Below are 24,313 nucleotides of genomic sequence, written 5' to 3'. Positions count from 1 at the left end.
TGTTAAAGCAAAAACCATTATGACTGCATCTATAAGCGTGCTTCATACGTTTCCACATCCATTTCTAAATGTATTTGATTTCTGCTTCTTCCTCCTTCACTCTGTCACTCCATCTCTCTGTGCTCCATCTCACCTGCTGCCTCTGTATTCATTTCCCCACTTTATCCGTCTTATCTCACTTCATCTCATCTCCTGTACCCCCCCCCCCCTCCCACTGTCCTCTTCCTTTCTTCTTTGCATCACCTCCTCTTCCATTTCCTCTACAGTGCTCTCCTGCTGCTGCGTCTTATCTCTCATTGCTCTCTTCTCCTCTCTTTCCCTGTGTCCATTCTCTTTGGTTGACATAATTGGCTCAGTTACATTTTTGGCACTTCAGGCGTCATGGACAACTAGTCTTTTTCACTGCAGGACGGAACAGCTGCAAAGCGATGGATACAAAATGGCTTTCCCCATCATCCAGATACTCTAAACTACTCTGAATATTTTGCTACAGAGAATATAGAAATAAGAAAACAACTCAGTGTACATCTAATCTAATGTCTGCATGCTACCAATGCTCACAATTCCAATGCTAACATGCTGATATTACGCAACTATACGTTTTTTTTTTTGTTGGAAAATAACACTTACAAAACACAATTTCAAAAACACAAAAAAGGCATTAGAGCATAAAATTAATTTAAAAAAAAGTAAAGTAATGAATCAAAGGGCTAGATCTTTTTTACTAAACAATTTTGTTGCATTCTTATTTTCTTTTAACAGGGCTTTTATAAAGTAAAGAAACTCATGATGACACACAACACTTTATGCAGAGACAAGTGTAAACATGACTGCTATCATAGTTCAATCAATCAATGAACCTTTATTTTTATATTGCAGCTTTATAGCAAATAAAAAGCACATTAGGATGATAAAAGTAGTCAAATATTGGAAATAAAGTCAGAAATGAATTGGTAACAAAATACCATTAAATAAGTAATAAATGTAAAAACATTATTTATAAATAATTTAAGAAAAACATGCAGTGTTTAAAAACAGTACATAAAAAGAAGACAGAAAATATTGGTTTTTAGTAAAAAAACAACAACATTAAAGTTGAGCATATCAGCATGCTAACATTAGCTAATAGGCTGTAAACACAAGTTACAACAGCATTAGGGTTAATTATTTTGGCATTATGATATCTGTACGAGTTTCCATAGCAATTCATCCAATGGTACCTGAGCTATTTCTGTCTGGACCAAAATACCGACATTCCCATTCCCAGAGTTGGAAAGTATGTAAATGACTAAACTGTGGACGAGACAGAAAGCAGTTTGTCTTCTCGGGAAATCATTGGCATGTAGCGTGCAGCAGTTGGATCACCATATGTGTCTCAAAACGCTGCAGAAACTCTGAGAGTGAGTCATACATCAGCTGTGCATGCCTCATGAATGCAACTGAAATATGATGTCTTCAAACACTGTTAAAACTATTTACCGTAACTCTTTTTAACTGTAAGAACAGTTGGCATTATCTAGTGCAACAATGAAAAGACTCACAGATTCTCATCAAACCAAAACATTCAAATCGTTTCTTTCAAGCCTGGCAGCAATGCTTTCGACAACGTTACAGACTCAGCGTGCATAACAGACAGGGCTTTGATGACGCCCCGGGCGGAGAGAGAAGAAACCTAATCTCACCTCAGCCAAACTCTCCCTGTAGATCCTCTCCCTGCTACTGCTGATTATTCTGACATCAGTGGATGGAGGAAGTCAAGTCGGCAGCTTGCCACGGGGATACAGGAAGCACTGTCGAGCATTGCAGATGTTGTAGACAAGCCATCCAACACATGGAAATAAGACGTGAAGGCTTTCTTTCAAGCAGTCAGGGATATTGTTTTGTCTCAGACAGTTTGCTTGCCTGTTAGTTCATAAGGTGATTTGCCAGACTGTCACTCACTTATATTATACATTCACCAACCTGTTACTTTACAGTGTATGCCCTGTGTGAATCTATGAGGTAAAAGCTTAACCTTTATCTACAAAAAATGCATTCGAACCGCCATGAAATACACGTTTTCTATCCATCTCTCAAGCAGCTTACTACTGATAGATCTGCACAGTGGAGCCAACTAGTTGAATTAAGCTTAATGCAACCTGTAGTGTAGCATTCAGACACACACACACACACACACACACACACACACACACACACACACACACACACACACACACACACACACACACACACACACACACACACACACACACACACACACACACACACACACACACACACAGAAATGCTACACAGAAAGGAGACAGACACGGATAGGCCACTTATATCGTTATATACAGAGTCACATCTAACAACAAACTGATATTGAGAAGTCATGGCACGAGAAGCGTGTAGTACGTTAATGTATGCATACTTTTTACTCTTGTAGATGCGTGCTCTATCTCTGGCCGAACATTAGCATGCATGTGTACCAGTTTGAGCGAACATGCTGTGAGTGTGTGTTCCTCCCCCTAGCTTGCGAGCCCGGTAGATCTAAGCCCAAGCAGAGCAGATAAAAGCCAGGCTCAGTTGTTTCCATATCAGAGAAGCAGCTCTGCCGTGTGGACTAATCTCTTTCATATACAACACTGTGGAGTGCAGACACACACATAAAAGACACACGGGGCCAGGAGCATGCATGCGTAAACAAACATGTGCATAATGCTCGTACTTCCTAATGCCCACTCAGTGACAAAGATATAGGAGCTTTCATATCTATATTTCACATTTTGAATGTTTCTCTTTTGTCTGTCTCTCACTTGCACACACACATCATTCAGGATGTCATCTTGGCATAAAAACCCTACGCGTGGTTCTATAGCGCCGCTGAAACATCCTGCAGATTATCCTCTCCTGCCTCAGGCAGTGATATGGACACACACAGTAGTAGCACACATAGACATACGCACTTTTGCAACACAAGCAGTAATACATCCAAATTCTCCCTTTCATCATCTCACCACAGGCACACACACACACACTAACTGAATCATTTCAGCACTGACGGATTTATCCCTGTCTATTTATAGCCCAACTCTATGTTTTATGACACATCCCTCGGTCTAACCGTACCAATGTTTTGGTTGAATGAGGTTCTTCTCACCGCAGCCTTCTCTCCTTTGAGGTGTCTGTCAACACTTCCTGTTTGAGTTGAGTGGAAATAGAGCCTGACTCTCAAATATTAGTGGCTTTTTTTGGCTTTTTCAGTTCTTCTCCTCTTTGAATTTGTGGCTAATTTAGAGCAGAAGATATCCTCTGGTTGTTGTAAGATGATCAGTGTTTCACCAAACACATCCCACACCTGAACACAATAAGTCTCACCGAGCCGAAAGAGGTCACCATTGTCCATTGCCTGCCTCCACATTGGGGTTTTGTGTGTTTTGTCTCAGTACCAATATTTTGCCCAGTAACTAATTATATTTCATTAGATACTGTAATCTGGGTTGACTTAATTGTCTTTATTGTTGTTATAAAACAAATTAAGTAATATGAATCATTTTGGATATGAGAAAGGCACACTTAAAATAAAATGTTATATGAGTATTTATTTTGGATCAGTCTATACTGAGGTATATTAGTCTCAAATATATTTATTTATACAATTCCATATGGTAATATTTGTGTCCTGGTTTTTAACATCTTGACACCTTGTTTACAATAAGTGTTTTAAGGTTATGGCAACTCCAACATAAATGAATGTGTGTATATTGTATTGCCATGAATAAATATCTCCTCAATTAATCAGGGATTTATTTGAATTGAAAGTTAGACATTTGAAGAGCCATTTCTAAGTACTAACTAAGTAGTATAATATACTATATTTTAAAGTTTGTTGTTGCTTTAAACATCAATAGTGGTTGATGCTTGGCTCTAGATATTACAAATACACATGTATCCATCCATCCATTTGTGACGCTTATCCGGTACCAGTTTGTTGGGACAGCAGCAAGAAGTCCAGACATCTCGTTTTTCTAGCTCCTCCTGTGGGATCCTCAGGGGTTCCCAGGCCCCAAGGTAATTGAACTCTTTCACTTAACCCAGCCGCTCACTCCCTACCCAGAGGGTGCAGTCCACTGTTCTGACTCTCATCCTGACCGCTTTACACTCCACTGCAAACCGCCCGAGTGCCTGCTGGAAGTCACAGTCTGGTGACGCCAACACAACCACATCGTCTGCAAAAAGCAGAGAAGCAATTCTGATGTCCCCAATCTGGACACTCTGGCTGCACCTTGATACCCTATCCTTTAAAATCACGAATAGTTTCCAGACAAGGGACAAACTTGGAGGAGCCCAACAACACCCACTGAAAACATGTTTGACTTCCTGCCCAGAATACGAACTCAGCTCTTGCTCCAGCTAATGACCGGAAGGCTCCTCTGGAATGAGAGTTGTACCCCCCACGAGACTCCCCTGAGACGTGGTCCTTTTCCAATCCAACAAACCCTTGTAGACTGGATGGAAACCCAACCTGAAGTTCTTTTTGACTATCTTTGGCGTGATGGCCCTGTTTACTTTAGACATTACCATGCTTTTTGGCAGATTGCTTACAAGTGGACAACTCTCAGTACGTCAGTTCATTCTTGGCATTTGAATTCGGCTCATGACCATTACCTTTCTGTTTTAACCGCGGTTAGACAATAATGAACTTCCTGTGCCTAGTCTGCTGGAAATTAAAAGAAGAAGAAATCAGAACAAAACAGATTGGGTCCATTCATTGACATATTCAAGGCAATATGTTTGTTGGCTCACCAATATCTCTATGTGCTTTTTGAAAATGTCAAATGTTGTGAACAAAGCCACTTTAGGCGATTCACATTACAAAACATATGAGGTGAAATGCGTCGCAGACCAGCTGAAGTGGTTTGAGTTATCGCATCATAATGTGTCTTATGGGCATTAACACTTGTATTTAGCCCTGTCCACTTGCAATCCTATCACCCAAGAAGACACATTAAACGTGTGAACATGGTGTATGAAAGGACTCCTTTTCACATACTGTATGTTATTGAGGAGCACTTGTATCTCATGTATCCTGCTCTGGCTTTTTGTTAAAAACACTGCAACACTTTCCCCCATGTGCTAGCTGTCATGTGAACATCACATCAGGTCTGTAACAGGTTTGTGAATTTTGCTGTGAGTGAAAAAGTAACGGTGTGTAAATGTCAAAGGTTATCGATAGCTCATGGTAGTTCTCATGAGCTATGGATAGTTCTCATAAAACCCTAATGTGCACAATACTCAATAGAGTCCACTTGGATTAAAAAGGTATTCAGGTCCAAGAGCTGACTGAACTCCAGTGTTATTATTTTGATCCGGGAAATGCAGTCTTTGTCGTTGTCTGTACATAATAATGCGCAGAGAAACGCAAGTGCTGTTGATCTCGTAGAGTGCTCGCCTTGCCCAATTTACCAATTGAACATCCTCCAGGGTTTTATCTCTATTATAATCTTCAATCTCAAGCCCCAAATGTTTTACTCTTGCCCTACAGCTGCACGACTATCATCTGATTTTCCTATAGTTTTTTCCACCAGATGAGAAAGAGGAAGCTGGGATTTAGATAGCGAGGTTGCACGCAGGGATGTGTCAGTGTGTCTTATAAAAATATGTTTACATGTGTGTTTGTGTGTGTTACCATCACATAGAGTGTGGGGATTATTATAATTATTTGTCTTTACATTAATACAATGATGCACAGCATGCATTTTAGCTGAGACACAAATAGAGTTGTGCAGTGATGAGGTATTTTTGTAGGCCGACCTGGAAGTTAGCATTGCAAGGGCTCCTTCAACTGAAAGCAAAGGGATTTCTCCATTGGATTAAAACATAAGATCTGAGGTTTGCTCAGCAGGATAATCTCTATATATTAACACAACTTAATAATAGTTGAAGCGTAAATACAATTGCCAGACGTCAATAAATGAAGCAATGCCAGAAACTAATATAGAATGGTCGAATGATGTCACCGCTAAACTAGAGGCGGCTAATGTTTAGCGTGAAGACATTTAGTAGTCTCATGAGCGACTTGTTCGCAACTGCTATTTCTAAGACAGGTAAAAGCTTCACACTGACATATTTTATGTTGTTATTAAAAATGGAAAATCTTTTAAGCTTGTATTAAACCTTATTTCAGGAATATAACCACAAATAACTTAGAAAAACAATTGACTTTGTGACAAGGGAGCCCAGAAAGGCCAACATGCTTACCCATTTCTGGGATTAGGACACATTTCTCCACCACTCTATTGGGATCTCCATTTCAAATATAAAAACATGAAGTGCTTTTGAGTCCGTTCAATGTTGAGCTGAGTTAAACACTTTTCTGCTCTAGGGTATCCCTTTTGAGGTGGTTGTACTCTGTCTTGCATCAGTGGTTGCTGAGCCGTATTGAAGCAATGCACTGGGGGGATGTACAGAAATAACCACATTAAATGACTCCATGCTGGAAAGCAGCTCAATGGAGTCCAGATACAGAACGTCTCGCTGATATTGAACTGACCTGCTGGCTCACAGCCTTTCACTTAAATGCAGAGGAAGTGGAGCTGGCTGGGACACACAGGGCCATTGTAAAGCCACCACTAGGAACAGCAATTCATCAGGAAAAGTCCGTGTAGTCGCTGGCCCCGCCCCCAACATCCTCTCCTCTGTGGAGCGTTAAATCAGCCAACAAACTTCAAGGAAAAAACTCTAAACACATTCCCAGTCTGTTGACACTATGGCGGAATAACGCCACTGTCTAATTTACCACGCGAACAGGCTGTCATTATCTATGACCTGACTTCCGCTTTGAAGAGTCTGACTTAAAGTGAAACAACAAACTGTTGCCGATGCGGATTTGACCGGCTACTGGATGATGAGGCTGGCGGACCTCAGCGCGCCTTTAACCGCTGATTTACAAATCTCACAGAGACGATGTGGAAAGAGGAATATGATGATCACTTCGACTTTTTGCTCCAAATGCTGTAAGTTAAATATTTCTATAGATAGGGAATTGTTCTAAGAATTCACGTCCAAATGGGTGGGAACATTGACATTATGCTGCGTGGCAAAATGGAAATAGTGAGGAGGCTGCACTGTAACTTTACCAAAATATCACTGGAGCACTTCTTTAATATTTCTGAAGGGACTTGTATATGAAACTACAATCAAATGTAAAGTGACTTCAACGTAACAAAAATGTCATGTGGTATTCCTTGGGGGACTTAAAGTGCATAATACTAACCAATAGGATTTAGAGACCATTTTATTTACCATACATTTACATTGTATCTTGTTCAGAATTTGTCATTTAAAATAGTAAGGCAAAAATATATGAGATTGATAAAGTTACAATTGTATATGAATGATAGTGCTGCAACTGTATTATTTTCAAGACCAACAAATCAGTAGCTTTTATGATGAATCAATGAATCAAAGGTAAATCAAAATGTCAAGATCCCAAAGCTTAAGGCAAGGTTATAATTGCTAATATCCCACCAACAGTCCAAACATCAAATATGTTATGTAAACAATCAATACATAAAGGAGAAAACCATGACAAATCCTGAGCTACTGGAACCAGTACTGTACACTTTGTGATAATGAACCGATTGTGGAGATGGATGCTGATGAAATGTTGGGCAGCTACAGTTATATTGAAGGATTATTGTTTAGCATGTTTGAAGGCTGCCTAATTGCTTAAAACTGTTAGTTTCATGCCTGACTTGTACTCTGAACTGTGCCCAGCATTTAAAAAAAAATCAATATGAGTGACTTTTTACCTGCATGTCATGGCCTTGGGTTCAATAATGTCAATAATAGTGTAACAAACAAAGTGTAGAAGTAACTTGGATACATGGTGGCCACTTATTGTTTAGTTGTTTTGTTTGTCCTGGCTTCTTTGACATTCAAGAGTCCAATATTGCAGAGATTGTATCTAACCCCAGTAGGTTTCCTGTCTAACACACTCTCGTGTGTGTGTGTTCCTATAACATGTCTACCGCAGTTAGCCAATGATATAAATGAAAAGGAAAGAAAAGCCGGTGAAATAACAGAATTTCATAATCCAGTTAATCCCATAATATTCACCCTGATGGAAGATGCCACTCGGACCCTCCCAACACACACACACATCTCACACGCAGACACACCTTGTAGGTGTGGGTTCGGGAGTTGCAGAGCCAAAGAGATTAGCATGTGAGTCACTGGCATGCTCCATCATGCTCTCTATCTCTGACACACTAGCAGACTGAGTGGCGGTCACAGTGGATGAATATGTGTGGCCTGGGGATACAGACTTGTGTGCCTTTAGATAGACAAACAGGTTGACTGTGTGCCACTTGGCCCTCTGTGACGCAGAGTGTCTTGGCATAAAGGCCTAGATATCTGACATTTCATATTGTGTCTCTGTCTTTCTCTGTTATTTTGTGTGTGTGTGTGTTTGTGTGTGTGTGTGTTGGTTCTATTATTGCCAGACAGCAGAGCAGTCAATCGGTGGAGCCTAGCATCATTTTATCCCCATGACTGATACGATGCTTTGAATGATTTATGAGTGGTGAATTAATATGGTCAGACAACCGAAAGCAATTTCACTGCAAACACCGGCCGAGATATTGTTTTGATGGTTTGCCACTGGCTCTTTTTTTTTCATGCGAGTCCATATCTATGTGTGTTTATGTCTTTGTGAAATATGTATGTATTTGCATCCACACAATTTTTCAATTTTCAACGACTTTTCTCGGTCCCAAGGGGTTCCTGCTTTCTGACTTTCCCAGGTCAGGTGAAATATCTTGTCCATTGAGTAGAATCTGGGTCTATCCCTGTTGGACATGTCCAGAATACATACAGAGGGAGTCGTAAAGGGATGGTGTTCATTTTGTCAGCCATTTCTATTTATTGTGACTTAAAATTGTGACAAATGTCCCTGTTATTTATTCATTTTTACTATCATATTTTAAGAAAAGCTTGAATATTTCAGTCTAGTTTTATTTTAAAAAGCTGTTGACATTTCAAAATGTTGTATTCATCCGATTATATTGAATGTTTTGGTGGATCCAGACTAGCCTAAATATCAGCTTGTTTCTTTCTCCTGCGCCCTGTTGTTATTCAATTGAACCTAAAGTAATTAACATGTCGCACAGGAAATGAAAATGCTGCATTAAGAAAAAATAAACCATGTCATCTGCTCTTTTCTTTCAATGAAAACAAAATATATTTGATAAAGTTTTAATTTAAAACTACATTTCAGAATATCTTTCTATTGAAATAATCACAGAAAGTGATTATTTTCGTTCGATGCGCTCTCGTCATTGTCTAAGTCATGGAAGAAATGTTGTTGACGTAAATAACTGATCATGGTTTTCATTCATTTAACGCGGTACACAATCATTTCATTTAAATCCATCAACTGGCTTCTTGTCGGTTCTCCTCCTTTCCGGATATACAAACTCCCCGCCCTGTCCCTAAGGATGAGCACGGGCACCCTGCAAACCAAACTGCTTTCACCGACTGTATCTGCAATGTTATTGTCATTCTTGGCAGTGATGCTCTGCCACGATAAGGTCGAAAGCAGTTTGTGTGACTCGTTGATGTGTTCCCGGGACCCTGGTAGCTGTGTTGTTGCGGGGATGGGGAGGCTATAGCTCCTTGTAGCTTCTCCCAAGGCAAATGTGTCTAAGGTCAGGGGCCAGATGAAGAGTGATGCTGAGGGCCTAATGAATCAGGGAAGACAGGCAGTGTGACCTTGCCTGGAGCAGGGAAATCAGGGATGTCGGCTTTGGTCTATAGTGTGCAGTCAGCCTTTCAACATGTGAAGACAGAAAGACTGACTCCTGACGCTGTTTGTTGTTAGTGCTTATTTGTCAGTCTTTTTTTTCTTCCTGATGGCCCTTTGTACCCGTTAAAACTGCTGTGTCCTAGCACAGGACACTTGGCTTCCGCTGTATCCACGGTAACCAGCAAATCCCCTAACAACAGCGCGTAATGTATTGCATTTGTGAGCGTAATGCAATTGGGCTGATCTGATTATGCAAAGAAACGTCTGAATCATCTAGCCACAATGCTGACGGTGCCACGCAGATGCACACGCAGACAGGAAATGAGGAAATGCCTTTTGGACTGATGGAGGTTAATGTGTCTTTCCAAAGAAATAAAACACCATAATTCACTGTTTCCTGCTGATTTATCAAATACAACAATAGAGGGCAGTTTGTGTGTTCCTTTCAGCATGGATAATATGAAATGTCCTGCTTGCCTGTAGGGGTTGTTTTCACTTGTAATCAAAAAACTATCCCATCAGCAATGCGTGTTTAAAGTACTATAAAAGGCTACATAACTTCCCACTGGTAGGCTCTTGGGTCTAGCAAAGTATACAGTGCACTGCAGAACAGTGGACCAAACTCAATATCTTAATCAAACTACCTCACTAAGTCATAAATAAATAAGTAGGGCACTAATGAATACTGTGCATTGATTCTGACACTAACAGTTATACCTTGGCCTGGTGAGTTCATCGAACTGAGTCCCTGAGCAAGACTCTGCATTGAAGTCAGCAGGAATGGCCGTATTTCTATATGTTGAACGTGTACCATCTAACATTTCTGCATTTAAATGTCTGAATATGAGACTATGTTATATATTTGTTGAGGTATCTACTGACCTATATCTTTCCAACCATTTTTGAAACTATAGAGATCTGTAGTTTTCATCAGGGTAATTTGTCGGTTTTATGTAGTCTACTGTAATGGTTTTGTGTCTCTTTATTCAAGAGGCCCTACTTTTCTTTTGGGGGTTTTCTTTTCCTGTAGTGTGTTGTATAGGTTTTTGTGCATGTAAATGTTTCTCTCCCACACAACCCCCCCCCCCCCCCCCCCGCCTGAATCGCCTCCATTGGACTCCTTTGTTTGATTCTGTAACATAGTGACATCACTATGTAACACTTGCGCTTCTATTTGCTAGCACTCCAACTAATTGTACGTGATGTCTTGTGGTTGTCTATCAGAAGCTGTAATTAGGTTTTTGTCCAGTTTTAAGACACATTTTCCAATACCTTATTTAGATCTTTAATCCATTCAACATTTCTAACATCTGGTCAGGTAGTTATGGAGAGGATTAGATATCTGATGATTTTCTGGCTTCCTGTAAAAACTGAAATGATGGACAATGAGGGAGTCCTTACCAGGAGAAGCTGACTGCAATTATAAAACTCTCATGATCCCGCTAGCAAGCCAAATCCTTCTTTTGTCATTGTTTTGAATGAGACACCAGCAGTGGCAAAACATACACATGGATCAGAGTAAGTTAGAACGTTTTGTGATGTTGAACAGAGCCTGAGAGCAAGCTGGTTTCAAAATGGTCACTAATAGCTAACAATTCAGTAGGCTATATTTAACTCTTCAACGCAGTTCAGTTTGAGACAATGCTATATTAGAATGTCAAACGACTCTTAACACCCAACACGGTACATAGTGTTCAAGAACATGTCTTACATACAGCCAAGACATTACTTGGCAATAAACAAGCTGCGTGTTCACTCTCGTGTCTTCAACAGCTTGGCAACTCTAAATGTTTGGAAGCCTTAACTACTCCTGCAGGGGTTGTTGAGTGCATTCTTTTTTAGGGAACACCCAACTTAATAGTCCCACAGATACACCCATTCACAGCTGGGACAGACGATGAGCATGAGATGGACACTACTTGTTCAGATCGTTTTTTTCCTCAAGGTCAAGTTGATGGGAGAGGCCACAGAGATCAGTATTTGTTCACATTAGGAATGAAAAGCTCACTTTCAGGCTACGTGTGCCTAGAAATATAGAAATAGAAGTATCATTGAGGTTTTAGTTTTCTCATTACAGCACTTAAATTCTAATGATGCGAGAGGTTAACAGTTTAAGATTAGTGGAGCTTTATAGATGAGATTGGGGCAGGTGAAAGCTTCTTCCGCATTATAATCAGCCTTTAGATTTGCAGCACTAAAGTAGGACATTAAGTGGCAGGGAAACTGGGTCAGTGTCGTAAAAGACACTTAAACCTCATACGACTTTTCTTAGCGTATATGCGAACATATGTTGATATAATGAGTTTCTTGTTTTAAGTGAGTGGGCGTGTAACGACGGACATGGGCCTCATTCATTAACCCGGGCACCTGCTTGTGTGTGTGTGTGTGTTTGTGTGTCCTCTCCTGCAGCGATGCCAACCTCACAGACGTGCTGTCGGACTCAGAGGAGTGCGATCTGGGCAGTCTGGAGCGTTTGGAGCGCGGCAGCACCGACACACTGGCCAATGGATGCCGAGCCGACTGTGAGGCCGCCAAGAGGCTCGCCAAGCGCCTCTACCACCTCGAGGGCTTCAAACGCTGCGACGTGGCCAGACACCTGGGCAAGAAGTGAGCGCTCCTCATAAACAATAACACATGTGCACTGGCAAATACCAGAAACAGAGCAAAACATGTTTACATAGCTGCATATGTTCAGTATTAGTGTTTGGATGAACAGTGGTGGTGAAAATCATGCATTCAAAATGTAACTATTACAGATCTCCATGTTGATCCCAGTGAAACCTAAGGGAAATAATATCAGCAAAGTTTACTTCAAGGAAAAATGATCAGTATTACATTTGTATATACATATCTAATAATATTCAGTTTTAATCACTAAGGAATGAAGACATTTAAATGTATTTAATTTTACTTCACTAAAAAAATGGTCTGGAGGGGAAGTTATATAATAAGTAATACCAGCATGCAAACATTTCTAACAAACATTCTCTATTCATGTTTTCCATATTGATCCCAGCTAAACTTAAATAAAAGTACATCAATATTATTAGCTACTTACATTTTAAGCATCTCAAGTAAACATACTCAGTATTTATTTATTTGTTGTAAAAATCTTATATCATTCTGTTTCTATCACAAATTAATACATATTAGAGTATTTTAATGTTGTAGTTTGTGTATGTGAAGTACTTTGTACACTAGTAGGTAAGTTGGTGGTAGAATACTGCATCATATCATATAATATATAAGTATATGTGCTTTTTGAAGAAAATGGACAATGTCAAAAAAGTAAAAAATACAATATTCCCTCTGATATCTTGTGAAGTCAAAGTATACATTAGCATTATATGGAAATACTAAGGTAAATGATAAGTCCCTAAAAATAGTACTTAAGTTCATTTGTTCAGTAAATATACTTAGTTACATTCCACCACTGGAAGAGACATGTGATCCAAATTGTGTGTGTGTTTTAAAAAAAAAAAGTAATCAGACACATCTGCTCTAGTTTCTCTATTCTCTAATACAGCAGAATTAAGCAAACCTTTTATACTTGTGATGTGCTGACGCTCCCTTCCCTCCTCTACTTACTCCGCAGTAACGAGTTCAGCCAGTTGGTGGCGTCGGAGTACCTGAGCTTCTTTGATTTCTCCGGCCTGTCCCTGGATCGAGCCCTGAGGTAATGCACAGTCAGCACGAGGAAGTGATGAGTGTGTGATGTAAACGTCCATATACATGTGCGTGTGTGTACTCTCTCCTTCATAGGGCATCAGCCTCGTGCTAATCAAGCTGTCGTGTTGAGTACGGTGAGCCAGTGCAGCTGACAGCAGCAGAGTTCATCAGAGCTCTCATACCTGTCTCAAACTGCTGCCTGTCCACTCAAGAGGCTCTTCAGGCACATTAGCAGATGCCTGTTAGAAATAACAGTTTACATAAAAGTCCTGCATTCATTTGCACTTGGATCTTAGATTAGAATAAGATCTATCCTTTTCCCCATCAGATCTTCACACTAAAGTCAGCCATAATAACATTTGATAAAACATGAAATATTCTTGTTGACAGTTCATTATAATATATAACACAGCAAATGGTTTAATGAAGGTAACTGTGGTAGCCGGCCTGCACAACAATCATTTCCATCAGTGTTCTTTCGAGCAGCTTTATTTGAAATGTGCTGTAACTAAACGTCATATGTGTTAACAGTGAATTGATCATTTAGTCATCAAATGTAAGAAGGCAAATATTTGGCAATTATTCTTGAAAAATGACTGAACTGATTAATGATTGTACAAATAATCTCTAAGCGGTTGACCAATCACAACAGAGCCATCCAGCTAACCAATCAGAGCAGACTGGGCTCTGGTTTCAGACAGAGGGTGAAAAGAGGTGCTGCAGCACAGGCAGTATGAGAACAATAAAGAGCTTTTTGAACATTAGAGCATGGAGACATGCATGAAATGAAATGATGTTGATTTGATCATACAGTTATCATTTCAAAGGTTCAGAACACAGACACACATACTTTTAGGCTAGAAAACTCTTTATAAATGATGATATACTACAGAATACAATCCAAAGGTTTTTATATAGCACATTTAAAAACAACAGAGTTGACCAAAGTGCTGTACATCAATTAATATATATAAAAAGATACGTGATTACTCAGTTTTAAATAGCAGGTTTGAATGTAGTTTTTGTTATAGTAAAATGTTAATGTGTTTCCAACCAATCTGTCAGTTGTGCTCCACAAATGATTGTAACTGGCAGAAGTGAGGAAATGCTATATTTCTGTAGTGATGATGTGATTAGGAAACATGTGACTTCCTGTTGACCTCGTGGTGTCATTTGTGTGCGACAGGAACTTCTTAAAGGCATTCCCCCTGATGGGAGAGACCCAGGAGAGAGAGCGGATCCTCGTGCATTTCTCCAGACGCTTCTGCAACTGCAACCCTCAGACGCTCTCCTCTGAAGGTCACAGGCAGCAGGAGGCTGACTGGGATGATGAAGATGATGGTATGTGGAGCAATATTGATGATTCACTTCACCAAAAACATGTATTTCATACGTTTATGTCCTCTAAAAAGTGGTAGCCTCCAGCGCAAAGCAGAGAGTGAGAGTTCTCATTAGTATAATACAATGTTTGACAGCAAACATGGTAAAGTGTACCGTTTTTGGATGTTTAAACACGCTTGCAACGTCTACCTAAATAATATTGTATGCTTCGACAGAGGGTGTCGTTTTCTCACACTGATATTCTGAACAATCTGTGCTGTTGTATTTGCTGTAAAGTGTCTCTACTGTAGGCTAACTTTGGCTCGACCAAAAATCGTTTATAAATGTGCTATATAAATAAAACTTGATTTGATTGATTTGATAACCATAAACACTTTTTTAAGACCACTGTAAGCTAACCAACTGAATTAACTAATAAAAGATGCTAATGAACTTAATTTTAGCATAAAATAAACATTGTTAAACAAATTGATTTCAGGAGAGATCAAGCTGTAGATACAAAAACAGAGACATACTAGAATATGTATTTTTTAAATATGTACATTTGTCCATGTCAATAAATATGTATTATCTATTATATATTCATGCATTAAATGCTATAACATTTCATTAAAAAAGATATTCTAATATCAAGTTTAGTTTGTGCCAAATGTTTTTCACATAGCCAAGTGTTTGTTCTACTTATTTAAAAAAACATGTCTGTGTGGGAAGTTATATAATAAAAGTCATAACAGATGTACAAAGTCTCACACTATAAGAAACACATTGATTTAGCATTACTATTACAGCTCTCCATAACGATCCCAACTAAACAAACTCCTGACTTCAGCATATTGGCACTACAGCGTTATTGCTCGTTGCATTATTAGAATACTGACTCAGATTAGACACAAATGATTTTAGCATGCATGGCATTTACGCAGCTCTGCAGATGTGTGTGTGTGTGAGCATGACATTTAGCTGACCTTGTGTATTGTGCTGTTTGCAGATGGAGCTCACACATTAACCTGCGCCCTCATGCTACTCAACACCGATCTACACGGACATGTATGTACTCCACTTCTCTATCTTACTGATTCTACAGGATTCCCCTTCCTCTGACCTTCCTGCAAAACAAAAGTATAAAGACTCCGTGTTTGATCAGCATGACGTCTTCCTCTCTATGTCTTTCTCTCTACCCTTTCCTCTCTTCCTGTCTCTCCAGCGCGGTCTACTTTCTGACCTGTTTCTGTCTCTCCTCTCCTCCAAGTCTGTTCTCTTCTACACTGAGTGCTTTGCGTAACACGATCAGTATCGCCACTCCTGTGTTTAGCTTTTTCCTCAACCCTCCTGCTCAGCTCCAGTCCCCGCCACTAACTAATATCCTTTCTCTCTTCTCAATTTCCTTTTCCTCCCTTTCAAATCCTTCCCCTGCTAACCAAATATGGCCCCTGGTTTCTCTCCACCCCCGCAGGTGGTAAGTACATTTATAGAACTAACACTCTATGTCTCATCTCGTATACTATCAATAGAGTTTAAGTCATGATTCAATTGGTGTCTCATAGTAGAGGATGCTCACATACGGATATACTATTTTAATCATTGGTGTGCTGTGACAAAGACAAATAATCGGTTGCTTGGGTAATGTTTAGAGAAATAGTCAAGTCACTTTATTTATTTTTTCTTGTATTTTATTCCATTGGATCTTACTCTATTTCATTTGTGTTTGAATTGTTATTTTGTAACTGTATTAAAATCTTTTATAACAATTTTTTTGAAATATCTTTCTACATTGTCATTCACATGTTGATCTGTGAAGTCCACTGAGACACATTTGCTCTATGAATAACATTTGATTTGATTCAAACTATTTAATAATTATAATTATTCAAATGTATTTTGAATTTGAATGGAATGGCTCTAAACTATACCCAGTTGCTCTTTCGACAGATATTTTTAAATAATGGAGCACAATAAAATGTGTCTCCTGTTCCATCCTATCCTTGGTGTTTTTCCTAGCAAAGGAGCCGGCCTGTCTGTAACGTGGCCTCCTCAGAGGAAAATGTGAATTAAAAGCCAAAATCCTTTTTTCCTATTTTTTTGTTGTTGCAACATCAGTGAGTCAAATCAGTTGTGTTCCCTGCTGTCTGTATCTCTTTAGATAGCGGGCTTTATTCAATACGCAATCACTTCCCTATATTTTTAATTACTATTGATAGATCATTATTAAAGGTTAAATTAAGAGAAAATGAATGAAAGCTGATACACCATGAGGTCTAAAAGCACTGCTGCTGCTAGTACCAGTAGCACCACACCGCCACCCAGTGGTGAGCTGCAAAACTGCATTCAAGTTGCTGCGGATAAAAGTGGGTCGCAAACATTAGCTTCTTTGGAAATTAAATATATATTTACCAACTTCTATGGTGCTGAGCTAAACATTCTGTTTTAACGCCATAGACCTTTAACATCATTACTTTCATTCACTTTTTGAAAATATTTAGTATTTGCACCCTAAAAAGAATCATGACAAACATTGGCAGCTTAAATGGCACCTAAGTATTGTTCCCATTTATACCAAACATGCAAAATAATATGTGAAATGTCATCCTAATCTTGTATCTGCGTCTGATATTCACCTCTCCTCAGAACATCGGGAAGAAGATGTCCTGCCCGCAGTTTATCAGTAATCTAGATGGCCTCAACAGTGGCAAAGACTACCCTAAAGACTTGTTAAAGGTACAGTTTCTTCTCAAAAACAAAAACACAGCTCCAACAAAAGCTTGATCTTTTTTAGTTCAAGCCTCAGAACTGAAGCACTTCTTCACATTCCTGTACTCAAGTAAAATATATTCTTTCCCTGCCTTGCCCACACAGATCTTGTATAACTCCATCAAGAATGAGAAGCTGGAGTGGGCAGTGTGAGTATTTAGCATTTTGTGTCCAAAAGGAAAAGCATGCGTGGTATGCCCGTTTTTTAGGAAGTAAAGTACACTTGAATACGTGCTGCTCAGGTTTATGTGAATGGGTATTTGTGTGTGTGCAGGGAGGAGGAGGAGCTGAGGAAGAGTCTGTCTGAGCTGGTGGAGGAGCACTGCGAGGGCGGGAGCAAGCGTGTTGCCAGGGTAACGGACGGCCATAATCCTTTCATCGCCATCCCCGTTCAGCTTAACGCCGTCACCTACAAACACGGGGTGCTGACCCGCAAGAGCCACGCCGACATGGACGGCAAACGCAGTGAGTGATTTCTCACACACACACACATTCATATTTACGTGCTAATAAGTTATTGTGAAAGAAAATATCAAAGAAAAGTTATAATTGTTTTCGTTTTCTCCCTCTCAGCCCCGAGGGGTCGCCGCGGCTGGAAGAAGTTCTATGCGGTGCTGAAAGGGATGATCCTGTATCTCCAGAAGGTACTGCATCTCTGCCCTGTTACCATAGAAACACACATCCACCACTGTGTGTGTGTGTGTGTGTGTGTGTGTGTGTGTGTGTGTGTGTGTGTGTGTGTGTGTGTGTGTGTGTGTGTGTGTGTGTGTGTGTGTGTGTGTGTGTGTGTGTGTGTGTGTGTGTGTGTTTGTTGGAGAGGGAGTGAGACAGAGACAGATAGAGCATTAAGGGAGGAAATGAGGCATGACTGCTCTTCTGCCTGTTTGTCTCCCCCTGCTGGTAGGAAGGCTTGACTGACTACATGCCAAGCTACTAAATGTTATATTCTTCTTGTGTCTCCAGCAGTGTGGTTCTTTGAGCAGAGGTTTATTCCTTAGATTGAAATTGAATGAGTCAATTTAGAAAATGTTAAAGCACACATCAAGAGTATGTATCTGTCCACCTCAAATTCTGATATACTGTACATATGATATATTTTAAATTAGTAAATTGAAAATAATAATCAAATATATTTTATTGCAGATAATTGAAACGTATGCATCTCTATCTGTCCAGCTTATTTTTTGTATTTGAAATTCTCGTAAATATGTTTTTTTATTTTTGAGTAATTCTGCTATCATGCAAGTGTTTTATTTTTGAGAGTAAATTGCCATATTGTTATTGCACTCCCTTTTTTATATATATTTATTTTCAAAATGTTTTCTTGCTTTTGAACTATTATAATAGTTTTACATTTGTTTTAAATAATTGTTCTATATTCACTCCTTTTTTAACGTCAATGTTGTTTATGCTTGTTTTTCTTCTCTGTTTTCTACCAAAGGATGAGTATAAGCCTGACGCAGACATTTCCGAGGTGGACCTGAAGAACGCCGTGCGGATCCACCACGCTTTGGCCACCCGGGCCACCGACTACAGCAAGAGAGCCAACGTGATGAAGCTCAAAACCTCCGACTGGAGAGTCTTCCTGCTGCACGCCTCGTGAGTCACCAAATCACAGTCTTCACAATACTCAAAAGGAAATCTAAATAAAAGAGGAATAAAATAAAAATATTTGTGTTAAAAAAGAATGTGCAATAAACTAAATGACATAAAGATATTTATACAAAAAAATGAGTTTAAGTAAATTCATATTTGATATGTTTTCATTACACTTCATATTAAAAATGAGCCTGCAAAATGGCGGTTTAAGACAAATTCTACAGTATTTTACTATTTGTATTTATATTTTTTTGCATGATTTTAATGTTTTGCCTGGTTTTAAGATCATGATGTAAGCTGTCCAATATCCTGGATTATGTTCATAAATAGTTAATATTAAGCAAATTAAGCTATAAGGTTTCTTCACTGAAAATATTGTGTCATTTTGAACAATTGTCTATTTTCTGTCATTTTTCTTCCGCCAGGCTTTTCTTCCAGAACAATCTATGTTGACGAGGCAAACTAAGAAACATCAATGAGACAGTTTCTTATGCACTCACCTGCTCTCCCCCTTCAGTACCCCCTCATCTTGTCTTTCTCCCTTTCAGGAGTGAGGAGGAGATGATGTCTTGGATCTTCAGGATAAACCTGGTGGCGGCGCTCTTCTCCGCTCCCGCCTTCCCCGCCGCCATCGGCTCCATGAAGAAATTCTGCCGGCCCATCCTACCTTCTTCATCCACCAGACTCAAACAGGTACACACACGCGCACACACACACACACACACACACACACACACACACACACACACACACACACACACACACACACACACACACACACACACACTCAAATGGACAAATATCAGGATGGCTCTAAAAGCTTTTATTTCCCCTTAGAGAAATAGATTGTATTTAAAATACAGTTTACCACTGCAGCCTACACTATCCTACTGCATTAAAAGTCTCTTCCCACGTCTTTTTTTTATATATTCTATTTGTGTCTGCTTGCATCTGATTGGCTGTTTTTTTGTGCGTGCTGTGATTGGTGCAGGAGGAGCAGCTGCTGAGCCACGAGAACAAGATGAAGCAGATGAGCCTGGAGCTGGAGGAGCACCGGAAAAACTCAGTCGACCCCAAAAGCCGCGAGTGGGAGGAGTATCGGCTCAAAGAGCACTACCTCACGTACGAGGTACACGTCCCCTAAATTCCTCATTTTATTATTCGACTTAAAGGGTTGCTAAGAGACTAAAAAGCATGACAGACGGCCACTGTCTGTTAGCTGTTTTCCTTTTCATGTCCTTTCTATTTTTCAAGTATATCGTTTCAAATGTATTTTTTTTCATAGTTGCAAAGATGTTTAGTTGGCACACATGTTTAACTTATCATGAAATCTCATGATAACTTAAACAAATATATAGGTATTGTTTTGTAACTGTCAGTCCTTGTATTAGCTTAAGGATGGACACTAGAGGTGGATAGCTTCTTGTTAAGGGTATGCTAGGGTAACTAATAGATTATTTATTACGTTAAGGTAATTATTTTGTATTACATTGTATTCTGTGAATTTATTTTTAAATATGCAATTTAGGCATTATGTAACGCTAACTTTTGGTGAGATTAGAAGGCAAATAGACACAGTCTGTAAAATCAACTCATATGTGTTTTTAGGATATTTTCTATTGCTTAAGAAGAAATGAAACTGAAGCACATTAGACCAAACTCAAAATAACCAGCGCGTGATAGCCTTGAGTCCTCAATCAAGCTGAATACTAAACAGAACCTTTATTTAATAAAGAACATATAAATAACAAATAAAGTCAGATGTGAGGGGGCTTTTAGTCTTTTCACAATATTCTTTCAATTACAGTTTTTCTAAAATGTTATGTTTTAATATGCAAACAAGGCATTATCTAACGTTAACTGGGTGAATTAGGAATAAATAAACCGATGGAAACAGACAAAGGTAGTCAAATAAACAGCTAAATGTTTTTATTGTTTTTGTGCAGCATTTTGGCTTTTCTTTCCAATTGTCTTCAAAAAAGTCATGAAATAATAATAAACTTAAATAATTTTAAATCAACCCTGCATGAAAAAACATATTTGTGCATGTAGTTTCCCGCCTAAGGCTTAAATAAAGCTAGATAACAGAAAAGCTATTAAATACAGATCATTTTTAATTGGCATAAATAAAGTCAGTTGTGTCTCTTTCATCTTACCTTGTCCTGTCTCCCCCCCTCCCCCCCTCTCCCCCTCCCCCCCTCTCCCCCTCCCCCCCTCTCCCCCTCTCCCCCTCTCCCCCTCTCCCCCTCTCCCCCTCTCCCCCTCTCCCCCTCTCCCCCTCCCTTCCCTTCCCTGAGCAGAAGTCCCGCTATGAGACGTACATCAGCCTCCTGCAGGCCAAACTCCGCGCGGAGACGGACGACCTTGAGAAGATCGAGGCCAGCGTGATGGGGGGCCTGATCATGGAGGGTGGGCTGTCCGGTCGGGAGTGTCACCTCCGCAAGACGCAGTCCTCCCCGTCCATCAGCCAGGCCCAGGGGGGGCTGAATGGGAGGACTGCCCCGGGACAGAGGAGCTGAGGGGAGGAAGGACCAGGGCAACGAAACAAACCCCCTCCGACTTCTTACTGGCTGTTTCCTGTTAGTGTTTCTGTGTTGGGCTCCTCCTGTAGGACAGCAGCAGGAGACATGACCCCCCCCCCTCCAGAATTGATCCACCCGGTGATTCTGTCCTTGAGCAATAGATGAAGAAGAGCCCGTGCTCAACAAGTGACCCTGCCAAACCTCAGTCCTTTGAACTCTTATTATTATTATTATTGCACATCGACATGATCATTAACTGTGATCACTATTTATAATGACGTCATCAGTATTATTTCCCAACTCAGAGCTAGTTGTGTTTTCTAGTTGTGAGTCATTTATAATGTATTAGGCTGCAAAGAAGGAGGATTCAGACGGACATGGTACTACTGTAGCATTTAGGCCTTTTTTTTTCTTTTTTCGCCACTCGTGTTGACGCACCTTGCCACTCGCAGGCGTGTGTACGGACCTACGTAATGGGTGGTGTGTGAAAATGCAGCATATCCATCCCAAAAAAACTCTTGAAAGAACTTCTCAGAAGGATCAAGTCCCTGCCATGTATAGCATATTTATTTATTTATTGAATTCTCCGCCCCGGGGAAGGGTTTACACACCGAGCATGCGCGCTCTTTCCTTCCCCATCCTGACATTCGTACAGTAGAAAATTGTAGAGGAGCTGTGTTTGCTCATAAGCTGCTCCACCAGAGGAACTAGAGGTTGAGTGCCTTACTCAAGGGCACCTTGACACAAGATGTTGAGGGATTTAGTGAGTGTTAGTCACAGCGAGCTGGGATTTTAAAGCTGCCGCCCCCCTCCCCCCCCCCAAATACTGACATGCATTCAATTATTCTCCTACACGTCTTTGACTGAATGAAAGCGCTGTGCCATGTTCTGTTTCATCCCGCAAACTACTCCTGTTGTATCACGACAAAATATGGAAGTAAAGGGCAGAGCAGGAGGGTGTGGGCGGGAGTGGATCAACTGTGTGTGTGTGTGTGTGTGTGTGTGTGTGTGTGTGTGTGTGTGTGTGTGTTGGCTCTTTTCAAGCAGTTCCTGGTTGAGATTTGAGTGCTGAAGCCAAAAGGAAGATGTTTTCCTTTCAGACTTACTTATTGTTTGGTGAGAAAGAATCCAACGGCCTTCTGCTGAATGAGACTGCCGTAATAGTCAGGCTCTCAAAAGCATCTTCATCACAGAGGCAGACATCATCCTTTTGACAAAGTCTCTACCTTGACTTCTTAAAATAATAACCTTTTCTCTCATGGCTCCACGAAGAATCATTAAAGTGCGAACAGTCTTGATGAGTTACAGTTAAAAGGGAGCATCTGAGCAAAAAGATCAGAAATCATTCATGTAGAAACTCTTGCAGTGTCATTTATGCTCACTACTTCCGAAACACACACCTTTTCACTAAAACATGACTTTATAAAACAGTTCTGCATAAACAGTGTTGCAGAAGTGTATATAATAGTAAGGTTTTAATTTATAAATGTACGTACATTGGAAACAAATCGAACCAATCATGTTACAAAATGGTTTCTTTTATAAAATAGACATGTCATAGCTTGCTTGGCCTCATTTTGAGCATTTACTGGTGTATTGAAGATGTTTTTGTGAAAGCAGAGAGACAGCTGATTGGAGAGTGTAGCAGCAGGACTGCTCCAGCTTAACGTGCTTAAACCTGTCGGAGCACCGGACTGGAGAACAGCAGCAAAACAAGTAGCCATCAAAACATCCTCCACATGGGGGAAAGTTGTTCTAAGAAGAAGAGACTGCTTTGGTTTTCTAAGTAAGACTCACCAAGTAAAAAACACCCCGCGCACATTTATCCAAACAGGAACACAATACATTAAGCTTGTTTCTCATGGAAGGAGGAAGTGGTGGCGGTACCGCTGATTTTGAGCACCTTACTCGATCCACACACACCTTTTTCCTCTTTCTATGGGATTTGCGTATGACACAACTGTAGATCAGCGAGCTTAGTGCCCCTCGCTCAGCCTCGGCGTGGCACAGAAGCATGTTGACACAAGCAGAGTGGTGGATATGGACAGGAAGTGATGTATTTGGCTCTGCACACAGCGCTTCTGTTGCTTCGTATATCATATTAATAGTGGCTGATGGGATCTGGGATCCTTTTCAGGACTTGGCTGGAATCCTGGAGCCGGATCCTTGTACAGAACAAAAAGTCTGAGGTGTAGTTTTCAGAGAGGAAGTACATTTTATAAAGCTGTACTGTTAGGATGAATAACCGCTTTCTTACAGGGAGACTTCCCCCCTATAGTCACTTTGGCTGTCGTGCTAACCATTGTTTCCCAACGTTCTAGGGTAGGCCTGTGCTGTAATATAGGATTGTGACGATATATTTGTTGATTGTTATGTTTTATTTAAAAAATGACAACTTCGGCACCTTGATGTCAACATTGGATCTGTCTTTTTGTTTGTATATCGGAACTGTTTTTTGACACGATGCTTATACTATGTAAAGGACATATTTACTGAATATTTAGTCTGTGCTTCATAAAGTAAGCTTTTATACAGATGTGTGTGGTTGTGATTTATTGGTATTGTCGACTCTGTTTAAAAGCAAAAGGATCAAAGCAGTTTACTAACCTGGGTGCCACTGACATGTTTGATATTATGTAGATAT

At 40.0% G+C, this 24,313-nt stretch overlaps 1 protein-coding gene across 1 annotated transcript in view; it reads left to right on the top strand.

The window, feature by feature from the left end:
- The window catches only part of psd2 (pleckstrin and Sec7 domain containing 2), a 52,692-nt gene extending 28,489 nt beyond the window's left edge, over positions 1-24,203 (top strand). Inside the window, 12 exon segments of the mRNA XM_034198944.1 lie at positions 12,200-12,397; positions 13,386-13,466; positions 14,646-14,800; positions 15,789-15,847; positions 17,426-17,515; positions 17,654-17,697; positions 17,823-18,013; positions 18,122-18,192; positions 18,990-19,147; positions 19,696-19,840; positions 20,139-20,276; positions 21,448-24,203. Coding sequence (XP_034054835.1) covers positions 12,200-12,397; positions 13,386-13,466; positions 14,646-14,800; positions 15,789-15,847; positions 17,426-17,515; positions 17,654-17,697; positions 17,823-18,013; positions 18,122-18,192; positions 18,990-19,147; positions 19,696-19,840; positions 20,139-20,276; positions 21,448-21,666 — 1,549 coding nt within the window. The 3' untranslated portion in view covers positions 21,667-24,203.
- The last annotated feature ends 110 nt before the right edge of the window (positions 24,204-24,313 follow it).

This window comes from Gymnodraco acuticeps, unplaced genomic scaffold (genome assembly GCF_902827175.1).
Source record: "Gymnodraco acuticeps unplaced genomic scaffold, fGymAcu1.1, whole genome shotgun sequence".
In the NCBI taxonomy this organism is placed as follows: Eukaryota; Metazoa; Chordata; class Actinopteri; order Perciformes; family Bathydraconidae; genus Gymnodraco; species Gymnodraco acuticeps.
This window is presented reverse-complemented; position numbering and strand designations above follow the sequence as displayed.